The sequence below is a fragment of the Thermobia domestica genome, chromosome 7 (assembly GCF_964235325.1).
Source record: "Thermobia domestica chromosome 7, izTheDome1.hap1.1, whole genome shotgun sequence".
NCBI lineage: Eukaryota > Metazoa > Arthropoda > Insecta > Zygentoma > Lepismatidae > Thermobia > Thermobia domestica.
Window position 1 is genome coordinate 300,770,465 of NC_137460.1, and position 15,234 is coordinate 300,785,698.

At 36.5% G+C, this 15,234-nt stretch overlaps 1 protein-coding gene across 1 annotated transcript in view; it reads right to left on the bottom strand.

Annotated features, from left to right (window-relative positions):
• Spt5 (Transcription elongation factor subunit Spt5) overlaps window positions 1-15,234 on the bottom strand; it is a 92,743-nt gene that overhangs the window by 52,953 nt on the left and 24,556 nt on the right. Inside the window, exons 4-8 of the mRNA XM_081766809.1 lie at window positions 14,229-14,464; window positions 12,560-12,700; window positions 7,250-7,575; window positions 4,795-4,919; window positions 2,964-3,147 (exon numbers count right to left, since the gene is read on the bottom strand). Of these exons, the coding sequence (XP_081622935.1) occupies window positions 2,964-3,147; window positions 4,795-4,919; window positions 7,250-7,575; window positions 12,560-12,700; window positions 14,229-14,464 (1,012 nt within the window). The remainder of the gene's footprint in view (window positions 1-2,963; window positions 3,148-4,794; window positions 4,920-7,249; window positions 7,576-12,559; window positions 12,701-14,228; window positions 14,465-15,234) is intronic.

Consider the following 15,234-nt stretch of genomic DNA (forward strand, 5'->3'; position numbering starts at 1 on the left):
CCATATGTAAACGTTACATGTATGAAGTTGGATGAACAGACATCACCATCAGGATATAGCATGAGAAAAATGAGGGGGAAAATGTTTCATATGTGTTTTACTGTAAAACACATCATCACAAACTACGTATGACATTACAGATTACATGTATTGCACTTATGAATACAGGGAAGAAACATATACCCGTGGTATGTTAAGAGTCCCTTGAAGTAGCCTCCGAAAGAATCCACTACACAGTCAACGTAATGAAACTTTTTTTATGACTATTGCACTAATCCTCATATAATTGTTATTTTGTTACTGCTTCTTCACTACTTCGCTTTTTATTATTGTACTTTTTTCTAATTTCTAATATACGAAAGTTGTTTATTTTAACTATATGTCTACGTAAAACAGTCAAATACATAATAATAATAGCTATTTTCCTTTCCTGCTGAAACTGCTATACAAAATTTAAGAACTGCTATTAGCATTTTTTTTTTTTTCCAAAAGCAGTATCTTATCGCAATTTGCTCACAATCATAGAAATGCGATACAAACGAAAAATTTAGTATAAAAATGCAAAAATGCAGTACATGTATGATCATTATATATTACCTAAGAGTTATTTCTGAGATTTAGAAAAAAAAAAAGTTTATCGTTGTTTTTACTTCCTTTCAGGTCGGTCCTCTCTCAATCTCACATATACGAGAGTAGAAATTCGGTAACTGGTTCCATTAAAAACCCGATCTTTTCATTTAGGTGAATCTTAGGTTTTTAATGTCAAGAAATCAGCCCACTACGTACCAGGCATAATAATATAGGAACTGGTCATAGAACCAATGACAGTGAGATCAGTTTCACACTTTAGTGCATCTGTAAATGAAACATCTCAATGGATTTGAAATATTTGTTTCTGAAATACCAATAAAATCCCACAGAGTAGTATTTGAGGAAATTGTCAGAAGCAAAGAGAAGAAACTCAGTCTGAAGAGTAATCTTCTATTTTTATCTTTCTTTCTTTCTTTCCGACTGATTTACGCAAGGCGATTGCCTGATTTGTTTTTATAAATTAAGACACTGGATTCTTTTCATGAAAAAAGTATTTATCTCATTTTGTAGAGTCATTAATGAAACATTTATTTATGAAGTGAACATCAAAAATCGTTCGGAAAAAGCTCACTTCCACGTATAAACTACTTTTAGATTTTTTCCACAGAAATTACACCTTTGTATAGGGTTATTAATGCAATGTAACAAAATCGTTAGAGCCATGTTTTTCTAATTTTCAACATCCAGTAAACTTAAGAAATCTTATAAAAACCTTTGCTTTAAAATTTGGTGCGGATACGTTGACAACAGTATCGCTTCTAGGCGAGTGTACATACATTGGGAAGAAGTCTTTGAGTTTCGTCCCACGCTTATGCCGGCTTGGCTAAAGGAGATGGTCCTATTGAGAAATATATGAAATTGTGGAATCAAGAAAGTAGGAGAAAACGGGAGAACTCAGAGAAAATCCAAGCACACGGTGTTTGTCTACCACAAAGCTCACTTGCCGCGAGCTGGGATCGAACCAAGGACACCACGCACGACAGATGAACGCTTTACCACTGATACATCGGGAAGAATGAACGGACAGTCCAACATTCAAGAACCTTCTTTTCCACCACGTATGGGCTATCTGCTGCTCTACATGTGTATCTGCAGTACGTGTGAATCTGCTGAAATGTGGAATTCGATTGTTTTCACAGTCACCGTACTTTCTTTCCTTCTATCATCGCTCTAAAGTAAAAAAGTGAAAAAATTCACTGGATTTGCGTGCCATTTGCTTACAATATGAATTAGAAAACGAACATTTGTGTAAAACTGTATTTTCGTCATAAATCTGGAAGTTCATTTCGTGGACTGAGTAATGCCGATTTCCCATTTCTTGACAATATTATGGATTCAAGACTTTTATAAATAGTTCTATATGTACACATTGAAATCCAACTACTAGCTTACACAATCTGTAATATTAATATTTTGCTTCGCTGCCGGAAATGTTCAAATGTTACAGGTTTAAAAATTCCTATTCAAATTTCAATTCGCTTCCCAGCTTGCTGCGCCAAAATCAGTCTAAAAATAGCTCTTTATATTCATACTATGATCAAAATAATGACAACAGTTGTAGTTTCCAATACGTAAGATGTGAGACGGAGGGGGAATCCGCAGGATATGCCCATGAGAATATTTGAAAACGCTACGAAGAAACTGGAAAAGGTAAATTTGGAGAGGAAAGGCACATTTCGGGAGAATGATTTATTTTAGGGATTGCACTCAAGCCTTGCTGGGGGAAGCATAGGCATCACTGGTGAAGTGGTAACACTCAGAATGTGTTCACTACTTAGCCGTTGTTAGTGATGTGTTAGAGGATCATCTGCAGTACGTCAGGACAGAACGAAGGCGTGTGTTGAAGTGGGAAGACAGTGGTGATGCGAAATGGCACCTAAAGGGAACCGTCCGTTTTCGACAGAACATTTATCACCCAACACTAACTACATGCAAGAAAGAAAGATAGCAGTTCTCAAGGAAGATGAATCAATTAGCATTGAAATTGTATTTCTAGGCATCACCGGTACATATGAGCTTTTAAGCCCATCACGTCTAAGGGATAACGTCCTTCGGCGATCGCACTATCCGAAATAGTGAAGGAAGTTGCCTGGAACCTTTTATGTTGGATACTATTTTGGCATTTGCCTGGTGCGAATGAGGAAAAACCAGAAAAAAAATCTGTCAGAATGACAAGTCTCAAAAGGCTTTTACACCATTTCCATCAAATGTGAAAGAAGTATCGAATTTTGATATTCTATTTATCGTCTGCATCGTATTCTATGACTTCGCGTAGCAAACTACATTGTGGTACCACTTAAATAAAACACTGATATATGTATTGACCTTAACGACACAATCCAAAACTTACATAAGGGGAAATAATAAAGTACCTTCTGCAATAATGGCACTCATAGTAAAGTTCTTGTAGAGGAAGCCCTTCCTGGAATATCTGTTTCCCTCGAAGATGAGGAAGTCTCCATCGCTGGTGACTTCCCCTCCGATCGCTCGGATGGCCTCGGGGTCGAAAGGTTTCGCAGGAGGGCGACGTTTCTTCTTTCGCTTCAAGTCATTGTCCTAATAATAAACACAAAACATATTATAAGAAAAATTAGTTTCCAATATTATTCATGAAAATGGATAACAGAGTAATTTAAGAAATCAGAAAAAAAAAAAACAAAGAAAATATTTAATTTAACAATTACTAGAATAAATAACATGTACAGAAACAGAACAATCCTAAAGCAAATCACATAGTAGAGATAACTTTATATACAAAATCAAATTTCTTCTTCTAGCATAAAAAAATCAGATAACATAAAGAAAGGTGTTTTAAAGAAGAAAAATCTCCTCTAGCTCTTTACTTGGTGGTATGGTTCCTAATATAGAGGTTACATTACCTCTTTGCACTGCCATACTTATTCTCTGAATTAGGAAGGTGCTTGCTCTATCATCACCAGATACTTTAGTGATGTGTTTATCTACTTCGTTTATAAAGCTGAGGCCTTCTTTGCCCCAGGATCCACTAGATTCAATGGCAATGGGCACAAATTGGTACTTCTCTGTTAGGTTACTGTATTTTCTTTTTTCTGTTTCCTTCGACTGGCTACATTGCCCGCTTGGAGTGAGGAGAAAGGAAGGTTGGAAGGAGCGAAAGTATCTGTGCATGTAAAATCCCAAATAAATGATGTGCCTCTCTTCCAAGGTATTAAGGTCATCATCCCATCTGGTCTTTTACCATCCGTTGTACTATATCTATTTGGCTCCCTTATTGCCGGTATACCTGCTGAAATGAGTGCTCTCATTATAATGTCATTGACATTTGAGTGTCGGGATATACTACCTGTACTTTTTAGCGTCTTGGGTGGGTTAAGAAAATAACGTAATCTTAACCCACCCAAGATCAAGTTGAGTAACTGGGTTACTACAGATTAACAAAAAATTGGCTATCTATCAATATATCTTTCCGTAGCGAAACTAAATATTCTTCAAACATATCGGAACAATATGGTAGTTCCGTGTTGTGGTAAAGTCACAGGGATAAAAATGGATGAGAAAAATATGGTTTGGAAAAAGGAATACATACCATCAAATAAATATAACGTGAGAGATGGATACTAAAACCATGAGCTTGAAGATAGTGCGGTGTCTATGTTACGTTACTATTGCCAGATCCAAAATATACAGCAAAGGTACGTACCCAGATGTTATCAATGTTGTCAAAATCCAGATTTAACGCCGGTTTACATTTACGAATAAAGAACGATTAAAAAAAAAAAAAATGCCATCCCGACAAACCCTTCTCTTGTAATTTTTGCAATTGTCTAATGTGTTTTTAATTCGAATGTTAATATTGTATTTAGTTTGACCTATATATGAAGAGTCACATTCATATTGAGCACAATAAATGCCTGACCTATTTAGTGGACCAACTAAATAACTTTTAATGGTGGTATGTATTCTTTTTCATACCATATTTCTCTTATCCGTTTTTGTCCTTGTTCCCTCACCACAGAAGACAGAACTACCTTATTGCTCCGATACGTTTGGAGTATATTTAGTTCTCCCGCGGAGGATTTATTGGTAAGTAACCAGTGTTTTGTTTAATAAAATACATCTTGTTCTTTTTTCAGTCTAAATATGTCGTTATCGTCGGTGAGAGAATCAGTTTGTTATTAGAAGACGATATGTTAAAAAAGACATTGACAAAAAACTCGCACTTACCGTTTGTGACGTCCGCAGCGCCCCTCGAGGCCGTGTGTAGTCAATCCTCGGCAGCAACTTCAGATGAACCTGGTTTTGAGCAAGATCCACGTAATCCACTTGAGCGATGTCATCCTTATATACACCTACGAAACAAAAATAGTTTCATAAAGTATACACAAAATCCAGGTATTCGTCACTAAAAACCGTTTCTCTACACTGCATATTCACTTATCGCAAATTAAATCAAACATTAAACAGTCCAAAAAAAATCTTTTGATAATATTTTATCCCATTCGTATACAAATATATATATATATATATATATATATATATATATATATATATATATATATATATATATATATATATATATATATATATATATATATATATATTCGGTTGTTTATCCAATTTTACTTAAGATTTCAAAATCAAATAATTCAAGTAATTTACAGCATTTTAGATCATTTTAAGAATTTCAACCTGATAGAAATGATTATAGAAGATTTTCATGAAGTTTTCATCGTTGACTAGCACGTCAGCATTACGATCCTCTACCTGAACATAAATAAAGATAAAATTCTAACTTATTCTCTTCTACAAAAGAACATCAAAATCAAAAAAACAAAAACACAAAGAAAAATAGAATATTTTCTTCAAGAACATTTCAACTACTCGCTATTTACGCTACCACACTTAAATACTACGCACAGTATTTGCTACTTTACTAAGGAACAACAGCGTGGCGTAAGAAAATGAAATGAAATCTAAGTTTTACGTCCCATAGTTATGCAGGCTAGGCTAAAGGAGACGGTAATGACAAGAAATGAATAAAATGGTGCAATGAAGAAAGTGGGACGAAATGGGAGAACCCAAGCACACGGTGTTTGTCCACCCCAAAGATGACCTGGCGCGAGCTGGGATCGAACCAAGGACCCTACGCACCAGAGGTGAACGCTCTACACTGAGCCACCACAGCCCCTTGCTAATTTGAATGGTGAGTTCGTAATCTCTTATTTCAACTGTGAACAACCATTCTTGCAATCAGTCTTTATTATTTTTTATTTCAGTACTCACAAAAGATGCTTTCGTTCTATCTAAAACTTCTTACATCACTGCTAGCCTTGTTTGTATTTCCTGTTCCCATTTCAGGCCTTCACTAATAACTACAGTTACCCACCGACTTACATAACTAATACGTCATGTAAACCTTTACGTAAGTAGAATTTGTAAGTTCCTTACGTATTACTACAATATTTATTATTATACGAGTACGTATACAATATTATTTTATAGAGGAAACATCATGCAATAGTACTTACTTGAATATTAACTACGAAAGTATTTTAAAAAATACGTAAATTGTTCCATACTGCAAGGGATGTCAAAGTCCCAAATACAGGGTGATTCAAAAAATCGGGAAATGTGAAGATTAAATAATTTCATAGAAACAAATTTTTTTTTAATTATTTTTCTTATTTCATTTAATAGTAAAAATAATGCCATTTTAGAATACACAAAAAGAAATCACAAGCTTACAAATCAGGGGATCTGGGAAGCCATTGAATGTCACCATTTTACACGTTCCCCAATCAATTGGTGTACAGCAGCCATCGATATTCGTGCTGTGTAGGACGTTGATCCTTCTTGTTGAAACCACGCTGTATCAATAATGTGAAAATCTCTGCAGATGTTGCACAACAAAGGTTTCATGCATGACGAGGTAACGATTCGATGTAATTAATCACATGGCCATTCTCGTCTTCAAAATAATAAAAGCCCATCACACCGTATGAAGACACAACACACCACACAGTAACTTTGTTTGCGGTGCAATGGACGTTAGTGTAGCTCCATAGATTCTTGTGCCCGTGGCGTCCTAAATTAAAATGACGGCGGAATTCTCTACATGACCCCTTTACATCGGCATTGTTCTTATAAAAAGCTCTGATCGCGAAAGTATTGGGCCACTCCAAGCATTCACGATAACTAAATGACAGGATGTTGTTGACAGGCTGGCGTACGTTATTCAGTGTTACCAAATTCTCACTGTTGCCAACACAAATTTCAAAATTTCCCGTTTCTTTGAATCATCTTGTATATTCATCTTGTAGAATTCATACATTCTAGTAATAGGAATTTTGGATATTTATGACGTAACTGTGAATTGGCATAAGCTGGATGTTTACTATGCTTCAGTCCCTACAACTACCGAATTCTTCTACTTCCCACCCTGTTCACACAACTCCCTTCAGTCAATCATCCCTGCTTAATTATCTATACAGAAATCTCCCCCATTTTCATCATTCAGTTAATTTTCGTTTCAGACCACTATAAAAGTCATATGATCTGCAGAGTAAATAGACTTAACCCTTCTAATCTGCTACTAAAATATACTCTGATATATACATGTTAAATAAGAGGAAGCTTCTGCCTCTACCGTTTTGTTACGAGCGACTACAATGAGACTTACCTCGCTTGAGACGCACCCACTGGCCTGGCTTCAGCCCAACCTGTTCCTTTACCACTCGGAGGACATCCGTCATTTCTTTGATGGGGACCATCTGCTGCGACCAAATGCCCATCCGCAGGTTGCCAATGTTCTGAATGGCCTGTTTCACGTGTGTCTGCTTGTATGCCTCGATGTAGATGTAACCTTTGACTCCCTCCGGAGCCACCACAGACTTGATCTGCAGAGGCTCATTGGAGAACTGGTAGGCGATGAACTTTCTCATCAGCAGAAGCACCGTGCTCTTCTCTTCGCCAATGCGACATTTCACCATCCACAAGTTAGGGTCTCTACAAAGGAGATATAGTACATGCTATTTCTAAGTGTACGCTCTCTCACGTCTGCAATTATTAGTTTACCACCAAACAAAAACATAAGGTGGCCAAAAGTATTCACAAAAAGTAAGGGCATCTTTTCATTTTTTAGTAGATCAAACTTTATTCCTATTTGTTTATAAGAGTACTCTACGTATGTACGTTGAATCCATACAGAGTTATTACAAATGGTTGACCCGATTTCATAAATTCACTGTAGCTTTATTATTGAACCTATTGTCACAAAATCTTCCAGACGTATTGAAAATGTTTTTTTATTCGATTTTGATTTCTCCTACGAGAGTGCAGCAGTGAGCATTTATTCAAGATGGCGACTGGAGCAGAGAAAGCTTATGTTGTGCTCGACCAACTGATAAGTCCATTCGGCGATGGTATGCATAGTTTACAGCTTCAGGATGCCTTTGTTAGGGAAAACCAACTGGTCGGTTTACAGTGAGAAATGGTTCAGCACGTGCGAGCGAGTTTTGCGTGTAGCCCACAGAAATTGACGAACAGAGCTCGCAGACAGCTGAACATTTCACAACCTATCGTTTGGAAGATCTTACGGAAATGATTGAAGCAAAAGCCTTACTATTTGCAATTGGCAGAAGTCCTGACGCCTGATGACAAAGTCAGAGACTTTCAATTTTCAGCACAGATTCAACAGCTTACGGAAGAAGATGGGTTCTGTGAGAAACTCATCTTCACTGATGAAGCAACATTTTTTGTGAATGTCACTAAAAACAAAACTTTTGGAGTTTTTCAATACGTCTTCAAGTTTTGTAACAATATGTCCAATAATAGAATTACAGTGAATTTTTTAAATCGGGTCAATCATTTGTAATAACCCTGTATTTCAAACAATTTCTCGCACTGTCTTACAGCTTTTGCTCTACGGTGATCAATACTGAAACCGGAGATGGTAGATTCCTAGGACTTCCGGTTGAATAGCTTATTAAGGCAGATAGAACGTATTCGTAACGTACGGAATTCATAGCTTGCACCTTTTATATATATATATATATATATATATATATATATATAGCTGTGGACAGACGGAACTCTTTCTTAAGACTTTCTATACTTGTGCATAGGATAGTTTGGAGTCTCACTGTTTTTCACTCTTTGCAAAAAAACTAAATAAAGGAAAGCTTCGATAGATGCTTTAAATAAAGGAAATCTTCGAAATAAAAATTTATATTTTTTGATTTCTAGGAAATCAACTTCCTCTTAAAGTGAAATATATTTTAAAAAATCGAGTTTTTATCGTCACTCTTTATTGAGGTAAGTGTTGAAGTTACAACTGAACACATCATCTAACGTTCTTGGCGAATGAAATGAAATGAAATGAAATCGTTGAGTTTTACGTCCCACGGTTATGCCGATTAGGCTAAAGGAGACGGTGATGATGAGTAATGAATGAAGTGGTGGAATGAAGAAAGTAGGAGGAAACGGGAGAACCCCGAGAAAACCCACGCACACGGTGTTTGTCCACCACAAAGTTCACTTGGCGGAGGCTGGGATCGAACCCGGGACCTCAAGCACCAGAGGTGAACGCTCTACCACTCAGCCACCGCGGCCCCTTTCTTGGCGAATGAGTTGACACGTCACGTAACATATGGTATGAAACTTAGCAGGGCTAAAAGTGTGGGGCAACGCGGGGGGACGTCCTCCCCCCCACTTCCATAAAATATCGATGGCGTTACCCCAAAATTACAATGGGCAAAGATAGACAAGGGAGACGGTGTGACATCCCCCTATCTTTTCAGATCCACTTTTACCCCTGAAACAGTCCATAACGAATGCAAAGCACGTTTTCAGGATTGTACTCCAACGAAACCTGAAAGATTCAATGGACAGGGTATTTATTGAACGGCTCTCCTATATGATTCCTGGAGGAATATAATTTTCGATTTCTTCAAAACATGTGCAAAGCTAATGCAGAAATTTGGAACATTAGGGGGGAAGGGAAGGAAGACTTACTAAAGAGCAATATCGAAAAATGCATGTCATGTCTCTATTTTGTAGTTGTTATAAATGGTGTCCATTTTGATGTTCCATAAAATTTCATATTTCAACGATTCTTTCCATTCAAATTTAATTTATAAAAATATGTATGAGATTACTTGCTTTAAGAATTTACGTTGGCCAGCCTGTAAGCCAATTCCTACGCTCACTGTCGATATAATGCAAGTTTAAAGAAACGACAAGAATTATGCATAAAATAGTGGTGACAGAGTTAGATATTAGAAAAACAAAAAACCTTGTTTCCAAACTATAGAGTCCTACTGCTGAAAGACCCTCGTTGGTATTACCTATATAATGATCTGGAAAAATCTTTTTCCCGCTTTGAAAAAAAAAAAAAAAAAAAAAAAAAAAAAAAAGCGCCATAATGTTAAGCGAAAGAAAAGGTTATCCTAAGCGCGTAAGGACTGCTCATGTACACCAGAAAGTGCTTTGTCAATATTTCACGAAATACAAGCCGAGACCAAATCCTGTTTGAAGATGCACAAAATCTGTTCACTATGTCTTTTGTTCTTCCTGCTGCGATATAGAAATCTGAGTTTTTCCTATTTCATTATTCTTTTCCAAATTCTAACTGCACACAATTTTCTTGGATTACATTATTTGCTCACAATGGCATTTAAAGCATCAAAGAATGGATGTGATATAAATCGATAGGTTGATTTTTATAACCATCTACAACCAACACTCAAAAAAGTTCTATTCACGTGGAATATAGAACCAACACAAACTGGGAACATGGAATCGGATAGTAGGCTCACAAATGTTAACATGGAGTGGATTGGATAACCGTTATTCGATCATCATCACTCGAAGACTAATTCTTCGCAGATTATATCGAGTGGGATCTAGAAAACTGCATACTTTCGTAGCTCAGATCTGAATCCCGAATCTGATTACATCCCTCGTTGGTAATGTAAGCAAATTATCCTACTGGCTTTTCTTACACTTTAACAGATCAACAATTTGCATAAAGAGTGAGAAGTTTAGCCCCAATTTCATCTCCCCATGAATTTGGCCGAACGTGACTGCAATCGAAAGCTTCCGATGCGCAGAACACGCCTGTGAAGGAACCAGAGTCGTCAGATGCACCGTTCCTGAGATATCGCCTTCCAAAGGCGTGGGATGTCACGAGATGGCTAGCATCGAGATTAAGTTCGACGTGGCACTTTAGTTTATGAAACTCAATCAGAAACATCCTCATCATCGGAAGCATCTTCAATGCGAAGAGAAACGTTGGACAATCGATGACCGGGCATAACAAACTCATGGTTGTGGCCATAAGGGAAGTACCAAATAATGGTACCAAGTACAAAATACTCTTTCTCTCCTTTACAGAATAGATTATGTCGTCATGTTCCCATATATGCCACATGCTATTTCGCTTCAATCAGTTTATGATTTCTCACAGTGTTGCCACCATTTAGAGTCCTCATGCTAAAGACTACGAACCAAGCTATCTTCATACCTTTACAATTGGATCCTTCCTAAGCCGATCTGATTGTAACTCGTAAGAACATGACAATTTGATACACGAGTAGGATAAATATTCAAATAACTTTACGTGCTACTCCTGTTCCTAGTGCTCGCTATTGAAGTGCCGTACTTGTGCGAACATAGGCCGCTCCTAAACTTTTAAGACGAGATTATAGAAAAAAGTAAATCTCGAATATAGGCCGTACTACTATTTTTATGACAAAGTACAATCAGACATTACTTTAAGTTACACCTCTCTCCTTCCCCTTCTTCAACTCATCACCAACCGGACAGGTTTTCCACATTGGGAGGTCTGGTGACATGACTAAGCGACAGCATAACGAAGTTCAAAGTTGGTTTGTGAATGACGAAGGGAAAGGAGCATACTTGTTGCACAACAAAATTTTAGCTTCAAGTTATCAGCTGTGCAAAGGAACACGGAAAGCGGGAAGCTGGACGAAGATTTGATATTGATGAAAAAGACGTCCGTCGGTGGTGTGCAGAAGAAGAGGGACTCTTAAATAGTTTGAGAAGTCGGTGCTCATTTCAAAGGCAAAAGTACAAATATCCAGATGTGGAGAAAGATTTGCTTGATTTTGAAGATTAAAACAGGAAGTGTGGATATGATGTTAGAACTGAAATAATTCAAATTGAAGACTGGAAAATAATACGTGTATAAGTCATTTTGAAACTGACGATTTATGAACTGAGTGGGAAAATCTCAATTATAAGCCGCACCATGATTTTTCAAGCCAAAATGTAGGGTAAAAGTGCGGGCTATATTCGAGCAAATACGGTAAAAGAATTTTAACAAATACGAGTTCGAAATAGTCTTAGCTTGTGGGTTCCTTGCATATAAATTACAACAGCATAAATTCTACTGTTACATACGTTAAAAAATTCTTATTATTACAGACAGTCCTCCACTTATGTAAATAAATCGCTACCCGACTCTTCTTGTAAGTCGATTTTTCAAAATATCCTACGATTTCTCGCAAACATGTATAAAAATACCAAAAAAAAAAAAAAAAAAAAAAAAATCTAGAAAATAGTACAATGCAAAAATTATTTCGTAATGTGCTCTATAAACTACAGAAACTTATATTCTCACAAAGCCAATGGTAAGAAAAACTAATTTAGAACACTACGACAATACTTAATTACCTAATTAGTTCATACCTCAATCACTACAAAGATCTCAAATTAGAATTTAGAAATTTAATACTAATTCTTACTTCACATTTTAGCTACTGTTTGTAAATTTTACTTATGTCGGAAATTTTTTTCGTAAATACGTAACTCGAGCACTGTCTGTATTTGATGTCCGAAATACCAAAGTTCCGCTTATACTTTATCTTAAGAAATAACTTATTTCAGATTTATGTAGCGTACAGCTGTGCTGTAGCGTACTTTCTGTTCAATTACCACAATACTAGAAGAATAGAACTGGAAAACTTACTTGACGCCTGGCAGCAATGTCTGTTGGGTGATTTCATCCGACATTTCCTCGCCTCCATCTCCAAAGCGTCGTGCGGCAGCCGTATCATCAGCGTACTTCTTTCTATAGTAATCTTCAATCTCCTCTTCACGTTGGGACAGACTGTGGACAAACAAACACAGGAACAATGTAAAACTAATTTTTAAACTCTTCTGTTTATCTATAGTTCATAAGCTATAGAGTTAGTTAGTTAATCATAATTACAGTTTCAATTTTCTTGTTATGCATTTAATTTGAAGCCTGGTATCCCACAAATAATATCCTGAGGATACGAAACAAAATAATTACACATAAAAAGAAGTAAAAGCAAATTATACTTCGGAAACGTATTGTTATATTTTTGAAAAAAAAAAAATATTTTTCTTTTATTTTAAATAAAATCAGAGAGATTATTATTATTTTTATTATTAATAATAATAATAATATGATGTAAGGTTCTCCCTTTCGCCATATAACACAATACATCTCTTCTACGATAATTTTCGTATGAAATTAACAACATAAAATTATGATTAAATATAGAATATTTTTAATATAGAATCTATTTTCTTTGCATCTTAAAAATCAACTGTTGGTAGTAAAGTAAAATGAAACTTTTTTTTCAGTTTCAGATCATAACGGATCAAATGATATCTTCTATCACGAGCATAATGTCATGGAATCACCAAACGTCTTGCAATGGTTTCATATTTATGCTTAACAGATACGGTCATAGATTCTCTGTTGTATTACAAACCCTTCGACAGATATCCCAGGCTCTTGTTGAAGAGTGACAATGACTTCTGTCGACTTGTGTGGATTTGCACGCAGCTATGAAGCCTCCACGGTCACGAAGGACACAAGTAATTTGAACTTGCAACTCTGCTACTAGCCGGAGAACCATCTTGGCATGGTTTTTCTTTTTTTTTTTTTTTTTTTTTTTTCGTATATTTGGGTTTGTATGCTGACTATAAGTTACAGACCCTACGGCAGCATATCCCTGGCCTTTGTCAAAAAATAAGACCGGCCTCTCATTTAACATTTGCAACTCTGTTATCAACCGAAGAACCACCTTTGCATGATTTCTTTCCGTATATTAGGGTTTATATATTTTTATTAACTAGGAGTCACAAAGCCTCCGGCACTTACCCCAGGCCTATGTTGAAGAATAAGACTGAGCTCTGCCGACTTGTGCGGACTTGCCACGCAGCCGTGAGGCCGGCCGCTCTCGGAGGATACATGTATTTAACCTCTGCAACTCTGCTACCAACCGAAGAACAACCTTATATGTTTTCTCTTTGCATATTTGCGTTTGTATCGTGACTAGTAGTGCATTCACAGTGGTTCTGAAGCAAGTAACTTCGGAACTCGATAGGACCGTCGATTCGGTGGTAAATGATACATCCAGAAACATTTACAACATAAATATAAAATCCCGTTCTTTCCAAACAATCCGTAAGAAAGTAAGAATACTTTCTGGTGTATATTTTTTCAATCAACATCCAATATTTATTCTACTTTGACAACTTTCTCTACAGTGATAGCTAGGACAATTTTTGTTTCGTATTTGTGTCATTCTCGTAAGCAATCGTATACTCTTAAACCTGGACAAAGAATAATAACAATAAAATATTGAAATCTTTCTACTTACTCCCAGAGAGCTCTCCTGTTCCTTCCTTCGATGTCCCTGGCGGTGAGTCCCTTCTCTTCCATGTCATTGTTAACAACCGCGTACTCATGGGCTCCTTCCTCCCATTCCTCATCATCCTCAACCTCATCGTCTACCTCAGCTTCCTCCAGGAAGAAACTTTTCAGAGGATCCTTCTTCTTCTTCTTCCGAGGACGGTCGTCGTCGTCCTCGTCCTCCTCATCATCATATTCGTCCTCCTAAGAAACAGAACAACAACCACTCAACATTATGGAAACACAAAAATGTCGGAGCACATTTCCAACAGTCGATAATCCTGAGCTCAAACTCTCACACAAACCCAAAATAAACCTTTAATTGTACAAGAACTTAACACAGAATCAAGGAGCATTTTATTTCATGAACTGAGAAAGTAACAGATCTTGTTTTACATCAATTCCTCTATAGATGCGAATTTAATAATACAAAGAGTGACTGAGCCAGGATTTCAGTCCGGGTCTTCGGCTCAGGCACTGCTACTCAGTTCGCTCCCTGAACAACCATACATCCTCTCACACTCTTGAATTCCGTGCTAAGCCAAGCGAGTTTGTGATCGACAACGTCGTATCCATGGGTTTCCTCCCACATCGTTATTCCACCAATTATTTATAATCGTTTACTTTCATTAAAAGCCTGTCTTACTTTAAATAATACAAAATTTACCATTTTTCTTTTGATTGTTTATTCATAAGTAAAAAGAGATAATAAGATGCAACTTACCACAATCATATATAATGTTATTCTATAATGAGAAAATATGAACCTCAAGAATTTTCAGTGTTGCCAGAATAACATTTCCCCAAAAATCTAAGCTAAGGCAGCGACTAGAGGAACACAACTGCACTTGATTACGTATCATGTTGTCTTGGAATCCTGTAAACTACTTTTTAAATAATAGTTGTATTTAGTTTGTAATAAGCAAAACAGTTTTAACATACACAAGGTGTCTACTGAGTTTCAATTTCAAACA